Source organism: Podarcis pityusensis, assembly GCF_964106645.2.
Source record: "Podarcis pityusensis genome assembly, chromosome: 17".
Taxonomy (NCBI): Eukaryota; Metazoa; Chordata; class Lepidosauria; order Squamata; family Lacertidae; genus Podarcis; species Podarcis pityusensis.
Genome location: NC_138042.1, coordinates 16,213,071 through 16,234,994, shown reverse-complemented (window position 1 = coordinate 16,234,994; position 21,924 = coordinate 16,213,071). Strand labels below are relative to the sequence as shown.

The 21,924-nt window shown below is 40.6% G+C and overlaps 1 protein-coding gene across 12 annotated transcripts in view; it reads right to left on the bottom strand.

The window, feature by feature from the left end:
• Nucleotides 1-21,924, bottom strand: part of BNC2 (basonuclin zinc finger protein 2) — a 411,204-nt gene that overhangs the window by 4,059 nt on the left and 385,221 nt on the right. The window contains exons 6-7 of one of the 12 annotated variants that reach the window (XR_013980932.1): nt 16,759-16,830; nt 2,075-2,090 (exon numbers count right to left, since the gene is read on the bottom strand). The exons of 7 other annotated variants lie outside the window; for them this stretch is intronic. Coding sequence is in view for 4 of the 5 variants with exons in the window: in XM_080987734.1 (XP_080843860.1) it covers nt 2,072-2,090 (19 nt within the window). In the remaining variant the exon portion in view is untranslated. Of the gene's footprint in view, nt 1-2,059; nt 2,091-9,689; nt 9,734-16,758; nt 16,831-19,265; nt 20,233-21,924 lie in introns of those variants that run through there. 4 more of the 12 variants (XM_080987725.1, XM_080987734.1, XM_080987727.1 and 1 more) reach the window with 4 other exon arrangements.

Here is a 21,924-nt window from a genome sequence, read left to right as displayed (position 1 = left end):
GGTCTTTTGAGCCTGATTCAACAAGTGTTTAATATAATCCTTGCTTAGGGCTACCACAGATTCCAGTCAGGCATTTTGGCTTAAAAGTTATGCATGCAGTGAAATTTGGGGCTGCAAGAGTAACTGAAAAACTAAATCCATGTTGAGTGGAATGACTTATAAGAGGAGTTGTTGTTTTTAAATAGTAGTGGAAGAATGTGTGATTCTGTGCAACTTAAAACTGAGCCATGTCCACACAAATTGGGCCTTATTATATTGATTCGCATGATTGTTTCAATGCCCTTATTATGTTTATTTAAATCCATTGATTTCTCCTCTCCCTCCCACCCCAGAAAATCCTCAGGGTTTCGGCAGAAAACAATAAATGAAAAGTGGAATATGCAAATTCATTACTGAAACTTATTGTTTTAAATTCCATAGATTATTTGTCACTGTCTGCAAAGCAAGTTTGGAGGCCTGGAACAGACAGCATGGGCCACAATACATCTCTCATTATGGGCTCAATTAATTGCCAGGTTTACATAGCTTCCTGTTTCCAGGTGTCATTTGGCAAAAGCAATTGGGAGGGCTACAAGGTTACTGAATACCTTGAAAAGCATGAGTTTGTAGGCTGTCAGGGTCACTCAACATGCACAGCCAAGAGGAACAATGATACTTTATTATATGCAGCCAGTAAAGGCTGAGGAGGTGGGGTTCCTTGAGCTTGGCACTGTCACAATGTGAACCCACAAACTTTTGCTCCGGCTGACAGCCCCAAAAGTAGAGGCGGGCACACTCAACATTTCAGTTGTGCATTTACACAAAGCAGATGCCCAGCTGAAAAATTGGAGTGGGGTGGGGGAAAGATGTCCTAAAATAAAAAAAGAAGAAGAAGACTTTCAAATCCAGTTATAGTTGCACACTACAGTGTGTTCTGGGGGATGCAGGTGGCGCTGTGGGTTAAACCACAAAGCCTAGGACTTGCCAATCAGAAGGTCGGCGGTTCGAATCCCCGCCACGGGGTGAGCTCCCGTTGCTCAGTCCCTGCTCCTGCCAACCTAGCAGTTCAGAAGCACGTCAAAGTGCAAGTAGATAAATAGGTACCACTCCGGAGGGAAGGTAAACGGCATTTCCGTGCGCTGCTCTGGTTTGCCAGAAGTGGCTTAGTCATGCTGGCCACATGACCCAGAAGCTGTACGCCGGCTCCCTCAGCCAATAAAACAAGATGAGCGCCGCAACCCCAGAGTCTGTCACGACTGGACCTAATGGTCAGGGGTCCCTTTACCCTTCACCGTGTGTTCCTGTCTAAGGAAGGGGTGGGCAATGTGCTTTGCTATGTGGGTGGAAATGCTTGCCCTCGTTCTCTGCTTGCAGTTCAAATGGGGGCTGTGCTGGATGCCGGCTGCTCAAATGCGCATTTTTAAGGCAAGATGCACATCTGGGTGCAATCTGGGTGTGTGGTTCCCAATCTAACAAAGCCAACTGTTTCCGCACATGGATACGCCTTCCAAATTTGTGTGACTTAAGTGTAGAAAACCCAAGATGACAATGCAAGATTTCTTTGTCATTTGAACGTCATTGGTTCAAACAGGAGATTCGCCGAGAGCCTTTCTCTCAACCAGTTGGGCTCCCAAAAGGAGCAGAATAACCCAAGTGTGCATTATAGTGGGCTGGGAGGGTGTAGAATTATGTAAACTTAATTTTCCATATCTATTTACATGATTCATCATATATTGTCATAACTCATTTACCTTATTAAATATAGCAAAGTAGGATAACAACCTACTTTTCCCTTTGACAGAAGGCAGGTGGCTGTTCCTGGTTTAAGGATGATTGATAATTCAGGGGATGTAAATTTGGGTCCCATAGGAGCTCCCTCCATGGAGAAGAACTAGCGAGAAATATGTCTGATTTTTTGGGGGGGTGGGGTGGGGAAGGAGAGATGCAAGGCATATACTGTCCGTTCATTCCCAACGAGACAGCGATCCTTTCACAGAAACTATTGTACTACTGTTTCTTTCTAAGCACACAAGTGTGTTACACATGTACCCCACACTGCGCTTACGAAGGCTGAGCTTACCTTGTGATAAGATCAGCTTTCTAATCTTTTGCTAAATCGAGATCACAAAAGAAAGAGGGAGACAGTGAGAGAGATAGAAAGAAGGAGACAAGAGAAAGAGAAAGAGAGAAAGAGAACAAATTCACATTCCAATCCAGTCACATCTGGCTTTAAAAAAAAGGAAAAAAAAGAAAAGAGAATCTTAAAACAATAAAATACAGGCTAAAAATGCTTCGGCCATGAGATCATTTTCTGTCACCCATCATCTCACTTACACTGTTGTCCTGATGGTTACCGGACCAACTGCACAATCTAAAACCATAAATCAAATCAGACACAGGCAAATTCACATCATCCACAGATTTGTTCTGAACAGATGCATGCTGTATTCACATCCATGAATGATAAATAAACAGAAAAAAGGCCGTACAGGCTCCTAGACAGAATTATTTCTTGCCCATTCTAGATTCAGATGGCAAATGATTCAAAGGGAAAGTTTCTAAGCAAAATACAGGAAGCACTTAGCTGTGAACGCCTGCATGTTAACAAGCTGCAGTTGTTTTTGCTAGTTATTGCACATGTGTAACAGTGCTATTGAGATTCATGGTCCAGTTACTGACACCAAGAAACTGTATCTAGGATGTCTGCTTGCTTCCCTGACTGCATCTTACAAGCAAGCAGAAACATGTGGCAGCTTTGGCTGCGGCAGTTAAGTGGTTGTTCCATGAACAAGCTATCTGAGGGCAGGAGCTTGCCATGCCACTGCCAACTCTCATGGCAAAAACAAACAAGAGCACATAGTCAGCTATTGCACTTGAGCAACTCCCTCTTTTAAATGTGTGCATCCCGCCCTCTCTCTGAGAAGCTCCCGGTGGCAGCATTTTAGTCTCACAGCTAGGGTTGCCAGAACACACTGCAGAGAACATGCATGTAGTTTCTCCCTCCAATTATCTCCCAGTCTCGACACACACCTGCCTGTTCTAAGAAGCAGGGATCCAGGTGTGCCATGGAGCCATAGGGTTGGTAAACAATAGGACTGGGTTAGGAATGGGCGAGAGATGGCTGCCCAGTCCTCTGATTCACGTAGAGCTACATGCACACTTTCTGGGATGCAACCCAGCCATCCTAATGGCAGCAGCCCACGGTGGTCATTTAGAGGGATGGAGTCTGACATGCCTAAGTAAGGCCAACTAACCAGTGCCGGATTTACGTATAAGCTAAACAAGCTATAGCTTAGCCCCCCCCCAAAAAAAAAATTAAAGAAAAAATTGTCAATGCCAGTGTGTTTGCATTATTAAGTTTGTTATGAATAAAAAAACATTTTGAATTAGAGCTTAATAATTACTTCACTATTAATATACTTCTTCTTAATTGTATTTCAGTTCAGCAATTACTTAGATAAAATACCGTATTTTTTGCTCTATAAGACGCACCAGACCACAAGACGCACCTAGTTTTTGGAGGAGGAAAACAAGAAAAAAAAAATTCTGAATCTCAGAAGCCAGAACAGCAAGAGGGATCGCTGCGCAGTGAAAGCAGCAATCCCTCTTGCTGTTCTGGCTTCTGGGATAGCTGCGCAGCCTGCATTCGCTCCATAAGACACACACACATTTCCCCTTACTTTTTAGGAGGGAAAAAGTGAGTCATATAGAGCAAAAAATACGGTACGTATTTTGTTATGTGCAAATGGCTTTAGATACCTATTAGGTCCATAAATTACCATATAGCATATATTCAACAGAGCGGCAATTTGTTGTGGACAAAGGACAGCTGGACATATAAAGGGCCCCGTTCCTTCAGTAGCTGAGGGCCTCATCAAACCGAAATCCAGCCCTGCCAACTACTGAACTATGTAGCTATGCGGATAATTGAACTAGGGGAGTTTCTGACATCCAAAGCCACAATGCTGTTCACTGCACTGGCCTGCACTGGCCTTGCCTTTATGTAGAGCAGCCAAACATCATGGCACTTTCGTTGAACTTAGGCTTACCTTTTCCCAATTTCCCCCATGCCCCACTAAAATATACTACAAGCTGAGTTTTGAGTAAATGTAGCTAGGAATTCCAAGCCTGTCGTTTCTCTCTTGTTTTGTTCCTTGGTTTCCTGCTAGAACAGCCAGATTTGTCATGCAAATAACATCAGGGTTTACTGAATGCAATACAATGCAAAGAAATATTAATATTGTTTCACCCTCTTCTCCAAGAGAAAGTTGCTTTCCTGATTGGTGACCTGTTAAAAGTCGCAGCTGGTTTCAGCTATCAATAGGAAATGATGCCATATCCATTCACTTATCATTTATAGCAGTAGCTATCAGTAATCTAATTAAATTTATGTACTGGCCGTTAATGTCTGTCAGGCAAATGATGTGCAGAAATGTGTGGACAAGTTCTGGCACTTTCGTCGACAAAGTCCCTTATCCGTTTGTCAGCAGTACCATTGGCTTCTCCTAATATAATTACATTGACTTTTATTCAATTAAGTGCCATTCCTAGCTTTTTTTTAAAAAAACTTGCTTTATCAATTGATTCAGGTGTAATGCAATAATAAAGATGAACTCATTGCAGTGCATTAGCCCTGCTGTTCATAACTTCTGAACATGGGTTCATTCATAGCAGTCGATTTCCATTATGCAACCACAGTTCAAAAGAATTGATTCTGTTACATTCATTTCTTAATCTATATCACTCATGTTGGAGAATCCTCTCCAAGATCATGCGAAAATATAACCGGATACCTTGCGTTTGTGTGTGTTAGTGGGGGGCATACTATTATTCATTTGGATTTTTATTTTTTAAAAACATTTTCAGATTAATAGCGAAATCATGGAGTTCAAAGATACATTAGGACTGGGGGTGCTTTATTCAAATGTAAAGAAATGTTCAGAGAGTTGTCGTGTTATAGGCCTGGAGCTAGTGGGCTGGGTGGGTGCAGTGCAAATATGCTAGTATTATACTCAAATGTTCTGTGATAAGTGCATGATAAGTACATTCAACAGGGACAGGGTGCATGTTGAATACTTAAAAGGCTAAGCGCTTTAAATCTAGCTTCAGCCCTAAGACTGACCATTTCTACCTTACATCTGGAGATATGTAAAATCTTCCTGAGAAATGCTACTACTCTTACAGAAGTTCATCAAATGTTGCACCAGAGGGCAGACATCTAAAATTACTTTCTTTAGGCAAAAATCAGACAGCTTAAAAGTGTCAGAATTGCCCTAAGAAATGTCATCAGTCTTACAAAACCTCTTTTGGCTTCTCTGCCCACCCCAATTATCTTTAAATTTCACTTTAGGTAAAAAAAATCTGGTGAAAATCTTACTTAGTTCTTTCCTCTTCAGGCATGCTGAAACACCTGTAGGGAAGTTCTGCTTCTAAATGTCCATAAAATGGGAGATGGATTAATTTGTCAGTTTGGGTCAGTTTGGTTTCATATACATGGATTAATTTGTCAGTTTGGTTTCATATACACTTTCATGCAATTTTCTCCTAATACGCACATTTTAACTTTGCAGTTTTGTACGATGTGCATATTTTTGCAAGCAATCCGCCCCCCCTCTAATGTGCTGATCTTTAGGTGTTATGTTCACTGATGTATATGCATTTTTGTGTGTGGACTTTTTCATAATGTGTACATTTCAAATGCATTTTCTGTTTAAAAATGCATTGCAAAATTCAGAGAAACACATTTCCAAGAATCGCTGCATTTTTAAACAAACAAACAAACAAATAAACCACACTCATTGCAATGCAATACAATACATGATTTTAAAAAAGATAAAGAGTATATAGATGAAACGGCTTACTTCTTACTGTGTACACAACGAAGGCAATACTATATTATTTCCCCAAATTATTATTATTCTGTAGCACTTACAGTTTGGTTCATGCAATGGTATGAGAATTGTGAATTAAGTAGGCTCACATTGAAATGTGAACTGAACAAATTTCTCCCCCACTGGTACGTTAAATATATTTTAAAGCTTTTCCTTAAATATCAGAGAACATCAAAGGAAGATGGTCAAACATTTTCTGCCGTTTATAAAGCTTTCACTTTGGCCTTTCTTCAGCCATATGACCTACAATTCTTACTGATTTTGACAACTGGTTACATCATATTTATTGTGTGAAATAAGTAAAATGATTGAGCTTATTCCCCCCCCCCCAATTTGGAAGTGTGTGTGAGATTCCCCCCACCCAATGATAGCCAATATAAACAGTCTATGAAAAAATGTTCCCTGCTGCAGCCCCACTGAATTAACTGTGACAGGCTCCAATGCAGGAGAAATGAGTCCATCTAACTCAGGCATAGGCAAACTCAGCCCTCCAGATGTTTTGGGACTACAACTCCAATCCTCCCTAGCTAACAGGACCAGTGGTAAGGGATGATGGGAGTTGTAGTCCCAAAACATCTGAAGGGCTGAGTTTGCCTATGCCTGATCTAACTAGACTATGCAATGGTTAAATGTCATCTAGCTACAATACACCAAGTAAGTTATCCCAGAGCACGTCTGAAAGCACATATGCAAAACCTGCCTGGGTCTGGCCAGCGCCTGGCTAGGAGACTGCCTGGGAACCATATGTATATGGCCTTAGGTCACACAATGAAATAAAAGAAGGATATAAGAAGATTAATAGAACCACAGAATTGCAGAGTTGGAAAGGGACCCAAGCATCATGTACTCCCAGGGGTGTCAACTAGTATAAAATACTGGAGGGACCCAGATAATCCCTGCCCCACATAATTGATCACAAGACCTGGCACATGCACACCATTTGAATGGCAATGTCCATCAACTTTGGGGTTGTTTTTTTGGCTCCCTCAAATATTTTAGGGGGGGGGGCAAAGGGACCATGGTCCCTAGCAGTTGGCTCCTGTTTCTACTCCTTCCCCCTACAATGCAGGAATCTGCTATACGATGGAAGGAATCTACTAGAGATTGTCAGCATCGTTACAAACACCAGTTCCAATAGTTCCATTGTCTTACATCCTTAGTGTCTATGAATTCAATGCCTCTAAGAAGACTGGGGACTATAACATTTTTTGTACTGAGACTAACCTAGCCATTTCATCAAATCTTTTAATAATACAGGTGTTACAGAAAATGCCGCAAATTGAGTGAATGTGACATCCACATATGGATACTGACAATTTCAGATAAATTCATAAGTATCTGTAAATACATATATTTCTCCAAAGCTACCCCCTGACCCTAACTCCAACATACGCCAAAGAGTGTTTGTGTGAAGGCCGCTGCTGACATTTAGCTGAGTATCGGTATATCTCTGAGATTTCAGATACAGTGGTGCCTCGCAAGACGAAATTAATCCGTTCCGCGAGTCTCTTCGTCTTGCGGTTTTTTCGTCTTGCGAAGCACGGCTATTAGCGTCTTAGCGGCTATTAACGGCTTAGCGGCTTTAAGAAAAAGGAAACAAACTCGCAAGAACTCGCAAGACGTTTCGTCTTGCGAAGCAAGCCCATAGGGAAATTCGTCTTGCGGAACGACTCAAAAAATGGAAAACTCTTTTGTCTTGCGCGTTTTTCGTCTTGCGAGGCATTCGTCTTGCGAGGTACCACTGTAGCTACAAAACTTGCCTGAGATTTTCAGCAGTCTTAAGAAGTTTCAGCTGCTTAAGAGGCCTTCTTTTTAAACAATTAAGCAGTATATAATTTTTGCTAAATAAAGATGGACACCCGAGGGCAGATAAGGCAAGTTCCCCACTCTGTGAAACATCTACATTCCTATGCTCCATGAAAAGACTTCCTGGCACCTTTGCCCGCCCCCTCCCCAAACCAAACAACCAATAATCATTTGCCTTCCTCCACTCCGTTTGGCTGGCAAGGCCTTTCAAAAATCTCTTCATCCAGAGGCTGTCCTTGCAAGTGTCTGATTCTTCAGCCCACAAGAGTAAATAAGGGAATAAAATACACTCCTAGGTAATTTTCCACTTTTATTAGTAAGAACCTTACTAAAGTACTCTTTTGATGTACTGCATGAAAGAAATCGACAGAGCACTATTATTTTGTATTTAATGTTGATGTATTAAGGATTTAATTTACCGTATTTTTTGCTCTACAAGATGCACCAGACCATAAGACACACCTAGTTTTTGGAGGAGGAAAACAAGAAAAAAAATAAATCTGAATCTCAGAAGCCAGAACAACAAGAGGGATCACTGCGCAGCGAAAGCAGCAATCCCTCTTGCTGTTCTGGCTTCTGGGATAGCTGCGCAGCCTGCATTCGCTCCATAAGATGCACACACATTTCCCCTTACTTTTTAGGAGGGAAAAAGTGAGTCTTATAGAGCAAAAAATACAGTATTTTTTTCTTATTTTGCCTTCTGTGAGTGTATCTACCCTGTATCTGAAGATGTATTCAAGTGGGCTGCATAACTGTGACTAGCTATGCAAAAGCCTTCATCTCCAAAAACGATCCTTTCTCTTTTTGGCATACAAACTCCAAGCACGACTGGAAGCAGTCTATGGTTCCATCTATATGCATATAAAACTAATGGCATCCCGTTGTTTTTTTCCAAAAACAAAGTGATGGAGTTTTGTCTTTGCCTTGTTTATGCTTGTATGTTTACTTTGGCCTGAAATTCAAAACAAAGCTTAGCTTGTGGGAAAATGTGTAAGCCAAAGCTATGATCCACTGTGCATTTAAATATTCAATATTCAGATGTTTTGTAGTGAGGGAGGCCCAAAGGGGAGGAGAATAATTACAGAATAGCCAGAAAATAATTTATGGTTGCCGAATACGATTCAAAGCAAGGGTGGTTAACCCTGAGGCCCTCCAAATGTTGTTGGACTGAAACACCAGCCTGGTCAATGGTCAGGGATGAAAGAAGTTGTAAGTCCAATAACATCTGGAGGGCCACAGGTTCCCTATCCTTATTTTAAAGATTAAGAGTTAATTTAATGAAATTTAAAACCAAGACCGAGTGCTTATCAGGTAACCCAGTGCTTTGCATTCATTGGCCAACACAATGAAAGGTGGGTGCAGGTTGAATTTATACTGAATAATCTGGTACAATGTTGCCTTTATGCCTCTCCTTAGGTTTGCGCAAATGTAAGCGGGCTAGGGGGCTGCTTTTATTCCCCAAATCTGAAAATTCAGGCAGGGAATTTCCACAAAGGTGTAAAAGATCCCTCCCTCAGTTACAGTCTTGCATGAAATCTAAATGGAAACATCAGTATGAACAATCTGTCTCAGTATGCAAATTTACAGGAACAGATAAATCCTGAAGTTTCCTTTAAACAGAAGGAAGCCCTCAACTCCTTTGTCACGATTGTGAGCAGATATGGCATTCTGATTTTACCTAAAAACTGGAAACCAAACTTTCTTATTTCCTAATCTTATCTTCCCAGCGCCACAGAAACTGCCTTTCACCTTGCCTTTTCTTGCACTGAAAAATTGGGCTACCTGAAGAGTATATCTTCATATTTTGCTATGCATGTAGCATGTGATGTGTCCATAACTGGTGATGCTTAATGGTAGTTTTCCCCCCATTGCCAGCATTTCAGAGCAGTGGCCGTAGACAGGGCACTACTTTGCTGCCCAGTGAAATGCAAAACATTCTACTCCAGCAGCACAAGCGACATTTGTTTCTAAAGCTTTTTTTATGAATTGCATAGAATCTGAGAAAATATTAACCTTTCATTGGAAGAAAATCCAAAAGGTAAAATACAGTTCAGCACCTATTAAAAAAAAGAAAAGAAAAGAAGAAGAAGAAGTAAAGAAGTGCTTATTAAATGCGGGAAATAAAGGACAAGCAAATTCTTGCAAATTAGACGCGGAGCCCCAGTCATTACCATCCCTTTCAATATGAAACAAATCATTCACACTGGTCACGAAGACAGCTCCCTCTCCACTCAAATTATTCACTTGAAGATAAGCTCTCACCAAACTCTTTAGGGGTTTAACTAATTTACTGCACAGATACGGCACGTCTGTTGTAATAACAGGTAGGATGTATTGGGGTCGACCATTTATCAGAATTAGACTTCTTTTCTCAATTCGCAGTGAATGATGCTGCCTCCACCGTTCCTCATTCTCAGAGCTTGCCATCCCCTTATGGCCCCTAATGTGGCAGGCAAACAAAATTGACAGTCTCATCTTGTCAACAAGGGGCGATTCTCCCGAGAAGCCACTTAACTTTGCAGAGGAAGCAATGTATTAATGTGCCTGTCCCAGGAATGTTAATCATCTTCAAGCTCCCTCTGACTTTGACATGAACAAAATCACCAAATTTGTTTACTAAATGAATCGTAATATGCTAATAAGAGAGCATGACATATATGGTAAAGCCAAACAGATGGTTTGTTTACCCCACTTTGCAACTTTATAAATGCTGTAACTCGGAAGATGTTAGCAAGAATTATTGGGCTGCTGGCAGGGGCGGCCAAGACTTTTGCATACAAAATGCAGAGCCAGAGTAAAAGGAAAAGCAATTTGTTATCAACAAGGAATGCACGCTTCTGCTGATAGTGATATTATGATGTTTGGGCAGGTCACGCAAGGGGTTTTAGCGTGGAGTTTTCTGCCTGCCATGTCATCTGCTAGTGCAGTTCTGTCATAGAAGCAAGACCTGAGAGCGCTGCACTCCAGAACAGCCTGGTAATTCAGTACATACCTGTTGAGGTGTTAAATGAGATGGCTCTTACCGTGTGAACAGAATTACATTTTTCCAACAGCTGCATGTGCTCACAAGCATCAACGTCAAGGCACGTTCGAAATATATTACTATTGTTGTTCATTAAAAGACCAAAGGGCATTACAAACAAGAAGCAAACCACTGGCGTTAGTTGCCAGAGTTATTCAGGAGCGCTTGTAAGTTTCATTGTGACACGTCAACCTCACGCTTTACCAGCTGCATGGATGCAAACTGGGCTAGAAAATTTAAATGAAAAGATCGACCAAAATTATCAACATTTATCCACTATTTTTTCTCAGGTATAGAAGACAGCAGCGATTTAGGCAGGCCAGCTTCACAGACCTCATTGCTTGGCATCATCAGGCCCCTGCCATTATCTAGGTTTTTCATCTACACACAAAAGCTTCATACATACCTGTGGAACATAACTCCGGTGGCTTTTTTATAGGCTATCCACAAAAAGGAAAATTCCTTCTCAATGAATAACAATTTCCTGAGATTTATTTCTCGGAACGTATTTTGAAGTGAGAGTGATTTTTAAAATGAAATATTTAATCCAAACTTCCTCCTCCCCTTTCTTATCAGAACATCCAAGCAGGCATTTGTTACACTGTTTGGGGATCTCTGAACTGGGTCCAGTGCCACCTGGTTCACCAGTTGGTGAACGAATAATAAATAAATGGCCAAAATCCCAGTCTTTGATATTTTTAAGCTATTGCAGTGGTATAACATTTATTATTTCGCTTAATTTATATACTGCTCAATTGCAAAACGAAAAGCAAAACCCTAAAAATGGTTTTGTGGTGCTGTATTGGAATGCCACCCACAAAGTATTTGTGTTCCAACACATCACTTAGGCAAGTTCTGCAATCCCTCTTCCCCCATTCCAAAGGAGCAGGCTAGGGAAATATATACGCTGTGATATATTTTGTGCCTTTTTGTGTGTGTAAACAGCTCTGCTAGGAGCTCTCCTAAAGGGTCATATAGAAGATAAAACTTATTATTTTATATTAGAAATAATAACGATGACCTCAGAAAAAAATAGATGGAGCGATGTCCCTGTGATGCTATGTGGCTATTTTGGTTCACTGTGGTGCAAATCCCTTTGAGTGATTACAGTGTTCATGTAAGGCAACTAAAACATATAAAGTCTCCGGCATAACCTTGCTCCTAGCAGGCTTGGAGAATTTGCAGCACACTTTGGAATGCACTTTGAATTAAACGCTGGATATATGCAGAACTTTGAAAGGAAATGGTTGAAAAGGAGACTGCTCACACATGCATGCCCGTCAGTTGATTATTCTCCCTTTTATGACTCACGTTGAAATGCGTGAACTTCCTCTGCCGAAAAAGCACTTGTGCTGCAAGATGATATGACAAGGGGAACTGTGCTGCTTGATCGGGTGAACAGCACAGTTCAGCTTTCCATATCATATGATTGTAACGTACATTTATGTGCTAAACTTCAGCCCACAAATGTAAGCTATTACTATATGCTACAGTCAAGGTGTGATGTACATGCATTCCTATCTGAGATAATGGCCTCCTGTTACAAACCAAAATGAGTATAATGGTATCAAGTTTTACAATATAATTCCCCTGAGTTAGGGGTGAAATTAAAGCTTGGAGAAATACTCCTAAAACTGACGTCATTTTCGGTTGGATAAGGTGGCATTGTGCTATGGGCTACTTGTTAATTTAGGATAAGGACCGTGGATAACACGTGGACTGCATTTGAAATGATGGAAGTCATATGGAATGTGGAAGTTGAGGGGAAGTGTGTGGAACAGGTCTTGGAGTTCCAATTTCTGGGAATGGAGTTGAGAGATGACCTAACCTGGGGAGAAAACAGTAAGACCTGATGATGAGAGCACAGCAGAGGTTATATTTTCTGAGACTCCTCCGGAAAAATAATCTCTTAAAGGACCTGTTGATGGCATTTTACCATTGTACTGTTGAGACTGTATTAACTTATGGTCTGTGTGTGTGGCTTGGGAGCTGCATGGTCAGGAAAAAAACAATACTGTCCAGGGTTGTAAAGACTGTGGAGAGAATAACTGGGTGCACTCTTCCCACCTTGGATCAAATCTATGCTTCCAGGTGCCATAAGCAAGCTGCAGAGATAGCGCAGGATAGTGCGCACCCCGGAAATGATCTCTTTCAGCTTCTGCCTTCTGGAAGAAGGTACAGGGTTATAAAGACTAGGACTAGCCGCTTGAGAAACAAGTTTCTCTCCAAATGCGATTTTGGTTTTAGACGCATTGTAAGGTAGTCTCTATGGGAGTATATTGTATTTAATTATGGGGTATCAGAGTTTTTAGGGGGTTAACCAGACTGGGATAGCTGTGAAAGCAGGCTTGTTGGCTTTTGAATGTCTGATGTAGATTTTGTTGTTCTGTATGGGACAATGACAATAAAGATTACTGTATAATGAAGTCAAGCGTTCTTGAATCAGAGTTACTTTGGCTTGGGTTCTAAGATAAACTGACTAAAAGAAGTTCGTGGGGAAATGTTCCCCTGGCAACTTTCCCCCTTTGAAGGCACCTACACTCCCTGAAATGGCTATCTGCAGGATGGGGGCGGGGCGGCGGCTCCTGAACAATGCAGAATGTAATGTGGGGAAGAAGGAGGTGGTGAAACCTTCCTTTCATGGCCTTCCTTTTCTTAGCATCCTACCTCAAATCTGGCTGATTTTCCCCCACCTGCTACAGCTCCTCCCTAGTCCAAAGGTGTCTTGGACTACTGTTGGATGTTGACAGTATTTTAAACACACTGTGCTTGTTATAAGTGCCTTCTTGACTTTGTCTCTCTCTTTCACACACACACACACACACACACACACACACACACTGTTTCTTATGATATTTTTAGTAGTCGTCTAGCTGTGCTTCAGTGGCTGATTACCACCACCAGGGCATCTGCACCAGCTCCAGACTGAAGTGCTGGGATCCCACGAAATTGTTCTGTACTAACTATTGCTATTGGTTATTAAATTCTGAGAGACATTTTTTTTTAAGAAAAAAAGAAAGAAAAACCTATCCACCGGAGGCCAAGCAAAGAGGGAAGTATGAATTCAGCTTGGCTTCCAAGGATTACTTTACAGCAAGAATGGTGAGCAACCGTCCCAGCCTGGCGCTTATATCTCATTTGAAACATCTACTCACTCCTGACCAACAAAGAAAATTTCAATAAAGAAGTTTTACCGGTTTAACAGCAGCAAGCTCCTGGGATTGTCAAAGTGCTAAGGCTTTTCCAAGGAGAGAAGGAATCAGCAGCTGAAATATAATTAACCTTCCATTCTCAATGCAAAACTGCCACACACACAGGAGCTTTGCGGTCTATTAGTGAAGTTATAACGGCCAACAGGCAGAAGGAAAATTGGTCAAAAGTTGGCGGCTGCTGTCATATTTTTAGAATTATGATTAATGACACTAATAATGCAGATGATTACTGATATGTGTATCTCCTGCAGTTTATCATATTGCACTGGCTGCCTACGTCCACAATAAACACGGTGCTATCATTTACCTCTTTATTGAAGGCAATCCTTTCTCTGGTGAAGGAGCTCACTCTAATTACTTTGTAATGTTTTATGTCTCGAGCATTTTGCAGCTCTGGACCCCAACAACTGCTTCATATCTACCATTGATTAATTACAGAAGGTTTAATCAAAATTTAGAACCTAATGTTGTCATTTATGAGCATCCTGCATTGCCAAGGTACTTAAGGTCTTATTCCAAGTACTGAGAGAGTGCTGGGTTCAAAATAAGTCCCACGAAGGCGCAAGGTGCCAAACACTTTTACCTCAGGTATTTTGAGTTTATTAGTCCTTCCTTGGTTGGCTTCTGTTTTAATTACCCATTGAACCCAACAGGCAAATACTCATTGACATCAGTATGTTTTGGAACAGATGTGGTAAATGGAGGGTTTTTTTCCCTCCAGTTCCTAAACAACAGACATTTGGGCTCCTAGATTTTTATTTTTATTTGCCTTTAAATTGCTCTCATTTCTCCCCACTTCTGGGAAACGAGGGGGTGAGGAGAGCAGTTGAGCTGGTCTCTCTTGGGTTTCCGTCAGAGCAAAAAGTTTTTTTTGCAAATGACAGCACAGTTTTGAAGCGGTTAAACAAGTGAGGGGGGAAAAATTGCAGGGACAAATACATAAGTTTTTTTTAATGTGGATTTTTATGGCACTGTCATACAACCATTCACCGTTGAAGTTAAGTGTTTTTTTAATACCATTACTGAACTGCTGAAATGGATGCTAATATAGCTTGGAGTGCTAATGTCAAGTCCTGGTAATAAAAAAGACAGACTGCTGAATGAAATAATTTCAAGTAAAAAAAAATAGAACAAAAGTGCTCTCGCTCTCCACTTTTATTGAATTGGGACTGACTGAGCCAATTGCTTTAGAAGTCTGTAAAACACAATTACTAGTGAGCCGAGTGACCCAGCTGTGCCCTCTTTGTGACGGTACAGGCTAAAAAGGCTGTAGAATTAGTGCTGCTTCTATATCTGGCGATCAGGGGTGTCCCCTCTACTAACAACCTGGCTCCTTTTCTCACTGTGTGATCGCTAATGGATCTTTGTCACACATCAAGGGCCCAGCTAACCGATCCAACTTGTTCTTTTCCTTACTTGTATGAAACAAGATCGGTGCCTGTCAGTATATTTTTAAAAAATGGATTTAAAGATGACTTGTTCTTTTTAACCGTCAGAATACACAATGCAAAAAACATGACTTGAAATAACCAGGTATAAACATTAACTCTTTTCTCCTTTCTGCTTTTAGCTAAGATCTCTCAAGCTTAGACACCGGCCCGAGAGTTTTCCATAGGAAAGAAAGCAGATAAGAGAAAAGGGCTCAGCTGGAAAGCAGTTAATACAAGAAGTGAGGAACTTCATAAAGTAGAAGGCCTAGTATAACAACTTTTTATCCTGAATTTACAACTTGTGCTTCAAATCATACAATCTGACGCAAGAGGTTAAAATCTGGGAAGACTGCGAAAATTAATGAACTAACGCAACATTCTACCTAACTAAATCCTAGCCTGCTCACCTTCCTCTGTTTCATGCCTCAGAAACAAATACACATTTGCAATGCAACCTACGGATAGGTTTTTACAGTAAGACTAGTTTGGGCAAACGGAAAGCTTTTTAAAACCTTGCTTTCTTCTTCATATAGGCAGTAATAACTCTTCTTATGGGAGAAAGCTACATTTTAAAAAGCTGTCCTAGCTTCAGTCCTTGAACAAAATACTTGTTCTCGGCTCTGGAAATCCCAGCAGCTTTGTTGGTGAAGTCAGAGCACAATCTCAGATTCAGCAAGAAGGGCAGCATGCAAGGTTCAACAACTTGTAAGCACAATTCTAGGACGCGGAGCCAGGCACAAGTGACTACGTTGTCCCAAAGAGTGGGTGTGCTCTTCCTTCTCTGCTTTTAAAGAGTGGGATGGGACCAGTCATTTGCGCAGTTCTTATTCCGGGCAAGAGGACTGCACTTGCAAAGGATTGTCCCGACCTGAGTGGGGGCTGTGTGCCCTTGGTGGCAAAATCTGTGTCCAAAATCTCTGCCTCTCCCTTAGTTGGCTCTGCCAGCTGCCTGTTCTCAGGTGGCAGATCAGGACCTGGCCAGCTAACTCCCCTTGTCTTATAGAGGTGCCCGGCCACAGGGGCATGAGACCCTCTTCTCCATCACCACCAGAGCTCCCTCCCTCCCCCCCCAAATCTCACGGCCCTCCTCCTCTTGACAGATCCAGCTATTCCTGCCCCATTTCAGCTTGTGCCAGAGAGTCCACAAGAAAGCTAAATTATTACACAGTACAATAGGGATTGGTTTGTTTGTTATTGTTTTAAAAAGATAGGGCATTGCCCCAAGTTATTTGTTATTCTGTATGTGACTGAGCTGCTGCTGTTAAGTTACACTTCTGTATTTGTCTCATATTAATATTTTTGGTGTACAGTATGGTTTATTTCTGGTCTCTTGACCATAGCAAACCGTCGACGATGATTTCATGATCAAAAAGGGCTTTAAAAGACAAACTTAAATGTGAAACGAGTTCTGAATTTACCTCACTTTTTGTGCTAAGGGAAGTTTTCTTTTAAACATTCATAGCGGAGTATCTATTTACAAATTCTTGTTCCTAGAAAACAGAAAAGAGATTGGTTTCAAATCTTGTGGATAGTGCTCACCACTGAAATGTCAACAAACAGGCTGCTATCTCCATCTCTATGATTCTTCTCTCAGACTGGTTTTGAAGATACTACAGCTCTATCCAATAATCTCTCTCTCTAATAGGGTAATAACTGCTACGGCACACTTCACTAAATGGTAAACTGCCAGGTAAATATTGAGTTTCTAAAAGCTGCCATAGCTGGCCTTAACTGCTAATTTTCTTTTTAAAAGGGAAAAGGGGGGTTGGGACAGATGATGCATTTGCAGAGCTAAAAACCAAGAGGAAAACAGTTCTTGGGAGCTACTTCTGGAAAAGCCACATAATGGCCATATGGTTCAGTCATACAAGAAATTCTCATCTGTAATAATGAGTGTGAAACACATGGATTCTGGTAAAGATTTCCTTCGTGCATGGCTTTGTTTAACAAGTGCTTTTAATCTGTCTCTTATCTCTGCTGACTGTCCTAATCTTTACAGGATAGCATATATTTAGACTTAGCAAACCCCCTCTTTTTTCACAATTCCCATTTCTTTCTTCTTCTGCACCAGCGTATATGGTCTTCATTATGTCTCAAGAAAGGCACCTGAAGCTCTCTGAGAAAAGCAATTAACGCCATGCTTTAGCTTAACTTTCCTGCAATATCAATTTATTTGACAGGGTTGCATTGTTTTAAAATTGCCTGGTTACAGTTAAATTGCATCTAGTTGTGGATTTAGATACTATTCTAACACTGCAAACACATACAGAACAATCAGCTTTTCTATCAACTTCATTATATCTCTGCATACCTTTGTGAAGACAATTGATTTCAGCCAACTTAAACACACTGATATTTTCCCCCTTTCAAGGAGGTCTCCAGCTACCTTTAAAGTGATAGTGCTTTACATTTTATATGACACTTTTAGGTGCAGTTAATAGTGCGCTTTAAAAAATATATATGAATGTTACCTGAGAACAGTTTGCAAATGAGCAGCCATGTGATCAGGACAGTGTTCAAGGGGGACCAATGGGAAGTTATCTAAGGAACTGATGTTCAACCAGAAATGCCTTTATTCAATAGAAACAGGGATTTGCCAAGGTCACTGGATGAAAAACTTTGTGCTGGATTTATTATTTGCCAGCCCTTGTAAAGTCTTCGTACCGTTGGGAGTCTAAAATTACAATGGGATTATCATAGCCATTTTCAAACCAAGCGAGTTCTGAAAACGACAGTATAATGGTAGTAGTTGTAGTAATAATGATAGACATTATGGTTGAACCTACTTCTGAATTCCCCCCCCCCCCCATGAAGATAGCAATGAAGTTAACTGAGGAGGAGATTAGTAAATAAAAAAAAAGTTTGGTCTGCATGGTAGATTCTCCAAGACAAGAAACTAGTTCCTAGGCCTGCAGAGCAGTGACCATTAACCAGTTGAATGGGCTACTAGTTAGGGCACCAACTGAAGTCCAGATAACTTTTTTTTAAAGAAAGAAAAACACAATTTCACTAACTATTTAAAGTTGTCTGATGAAATGATTACCCAAAGAGCTATACACTATGTCTTCATCTACAGAGTTGGAAGCCACAGCCAACTGAAAATAGATTTAAGGCAACTACAAACTACTATAAAGTATCTTCTTTTTTGTAGCTATGGGATCCCCAAATTGCGTACATTTCTTGGAAAAGCAATCTCAAAAAGTTTGCTTTATAAGTTTCCAAACGTAGCGGGATGATTGGGAAAAGGGGGGGAAGGTTGCTGTTGTGTTGAAGAGGTGATAACAGGAGGCAGGTAGCATGTTTTCACATCTTCACCTTTGTTGATAATGTATGCAGTGGCTCATCAGAGGTATTTGATGTTAATTTATTCAAGCACACCTGTACAGGGCTGGAAGTCAGGTAACTAGATGAGCAAGTTGTATATGCTTCCGCTTTCTTGATATAACCACCCAGAGGCCTATCTGCACACAAATTTAGTTCTGGAAACATCAGCAGGTTTTAATAAACCAAATACAGATGTCTTTCTCCATACAAATCAAGGAGTTTACAAGTTTAAATCTGGACTGATTTAACTAGCAACCTAATGGCAGAATCACACTTGGCACCAATAGTTGCCTCATATTTATTTATAAGTCACCCTGAGCAAATATTATTTTGTTTTTAAATTTATTCATGGGGCTCAATCACCTTTCCCACCTTGCAGACAAACACACATGCTTTTGGTTCTGCGAAAATTTAAAAACAAACTTCAACAATTAGCATCCTTCACTCAAAGAAAGGCAAAGCATAAAGTTCCTTTCTTTGCAACTTGGAGCTGCTGGAAGTGCATGTATTTTACATAAATTTAGGAAATAAAAAGTGAAGTAACATGAAGTAACCAGACCCAAAGTCAAAAGAAAGAAAGAAAGATTTTCATTGCCAATTGCTGATAGCAATAGAAAATGGATATTAACTTTAGCAGGTCTTGGGCTGATAAAAAAAGAAAAAGAAAGGAGCAACTTTCATTCATTTTAAAGCCTGTCAATACAACTTGTGTCCCACCAAGGCAAATGTAGCCCACAAACCATAACGTGTGGTCCTTCACCTGAAATCCCCTTGCAACTGCAGTCTCAAGCAGGAAATTAAAAACAGAGCTTCCCTGTGCTCCTTGTACTTTGAAGTGCACAGCTGATGGGCTACAAAGTTGTGTAGCTCTTCTTTAATACTAGGCAGGACTGAGTTCTTATAAGAGGGGAGACGCCTGACAGTTTGATCCAAAGGTTTCGTCACCTGCCTGTAGAGGGCATGGGGGAAATCACTGATCCCCATGGGTGAATTACACTGTCTTGGCCAAATAGTATTCTAAATATGGTCGTCTTTCTGCATGCAGAAGCCTCAAAAGGCAAAGGATAGGAGGGCTATAACAGTTCTATACTTCTTCCCCATCTGTCTGCCTAAAATGACATATCTTTCCCATTTCTACTACTGCCCCACCCCCATGACCCTTCAATAAGCACGCTTCTAATAGGCAAGAAAGATGATCCTTCCAGGGTCCCTCTTTCATTTTTCTTAGGGTTGTTCTATAGTCTTGAGACATTGTCCTTTGCCATTGCTGATTGTCAATAATGTTTCTGCTACCTTTTGACATGAGGGGAAAGGGCAGAAAGGCTAAAACTGAAGGTTGGGAAGAGAAATGCATTTATTTATTTTTTGGAATGGAATAGTCCAGGGAAACAATTTACAGAAGATATAGCTTTGGAAAGATTCCATTTCAAACATTGTCATCAATGGGTTCCCTTGCCTGCCTGATGCCAGAACTGGCAGGGAAGAGGGTAAAGGATGCTATGAATGATAGGCCCCATACCTTGATTGGTGGGAATTTGATTGTGCAGTTCCCAATGAACTAGCTGTTGCTGTGAGAAACAAAAATACTTTAAGTGAAATACTGAATCTCCGTATAACAATGAAGCCTCTTTTGTCATAGGAGAATACTGAATTTTTAAAGAATGCTTCGTGGAACCTCCATTCCTTGGTTCTTCCTTGCAGAGTGACAACTGTTTGAAACGGCATCGTTAAAGGACACTTCATAAGCCGGCGAGTTTACACTTAAAAGAATACTCAGTATTATTTCCATGAAGGTGCTCAGTCAAACACCGTCTTAAATATGGTGTTAAAATGTGACATTCTTCATGTGCACATTAGGCTGGATGTTTCACATTTCTGGTACAGCAATTAGTGCTGAAATGGCTATAATTGGGTTCTAAAGTTAACAGCCCATTAAGGTGACTGAAATAAGTTCTCCACTCAGTGTTATTATTCCACTTATTTGGCAGTGGAGTCAATAAGGCACTATACACTGGTTTACATCTTCAAGGTCTTCCTTGCTACCTGAAGGGCTAGGCATTTAATGGGCTTCCTCTGTAAGAGTTCATTTAAGAAACAATCTCCAAGAAGGTCAACTAGAAAACCTTAAATTACAGAAAAGCTCACTGGGCTACGATTTTACCTCAAACGCTCACCGCACTATCTGGAGATAATGACTGGCATAATGTCAATATAAAGAACTAACAATGAAAAGCAGGCCCTACTTTCAAATGCATTTATACACTGGCATGTGAGTTCTTCCAGAAATGTAGGAACTTGTAAGCAGCTCTAAGACCGCTGACTAATTCTTTCACACTCATGTTTCAGTCATAGTTTATCTGCACCATATACTGAAATACTGAGTAACCAGCTCTTTTGTGAAACCTGCTAGAATTTTATTAAATTATTATTATTTATGCAGGTTGCATTGGCAAATTGTGCAGACAACTGAAAAGTGGACTGTTGTTCAAAGTTTATAATTCCTAGGGCGAAAGACAGCGCTTCAGCCAAAACCATCTTGCAGACTTTCCAATGCACACTACATGAAGACCTTGCAATTTTGAAGTTCACAGACTAATTTCTGGAACTCCAGTGTACCTGTTTATAAAGGAAATAATTAAGGGAACAAACTTCCTTTGCACTTTGTTCCATGGTTGAGTAGGAAAAAACTGCTACACTGTGCTAGAATAATACAGAAGTATACATTATATTTAGGGATTCAACATATCCCGGATTTGTTGTTTTGAGTTGTTATTTACAAACTAGCTAGAAGAATGCTGCTAGAGAATATTGGGGGGGGGGGTAGCTTTAAATCTTTGGATCATAACTTTTCACAAATACATTATAGGCAGCATATGAACTTCATTATCAGATTCTGTTTTGTCCATCCAACACTGCTACCAATTAAATATATTATCCAAAGACATTTTCTATGATACACGAGGTTCTCCTTTTTTATGTTTCAAAGAACACAATAATATTATAGACTTTGTTATTTCTCCCCCCCCCTTGACTTAAGGGGGGGGGGGAGAGACACATACGTTTTCTGTTTGCACACCATTTGACTCTAAGTCCATGAGGCAAAGCAGATTGGCCACACAAACCTTCTCAGAACCACAGAGCCAAACTGATCTTAGAAAGCTGGTTATCATTGTTCATACAATGACACTTGCAACACAAAGAAGCCAAGCTGCTGCCAAAATTCCACCGGAGTTTACTCTTAAGTAAGCATAGATCACGAT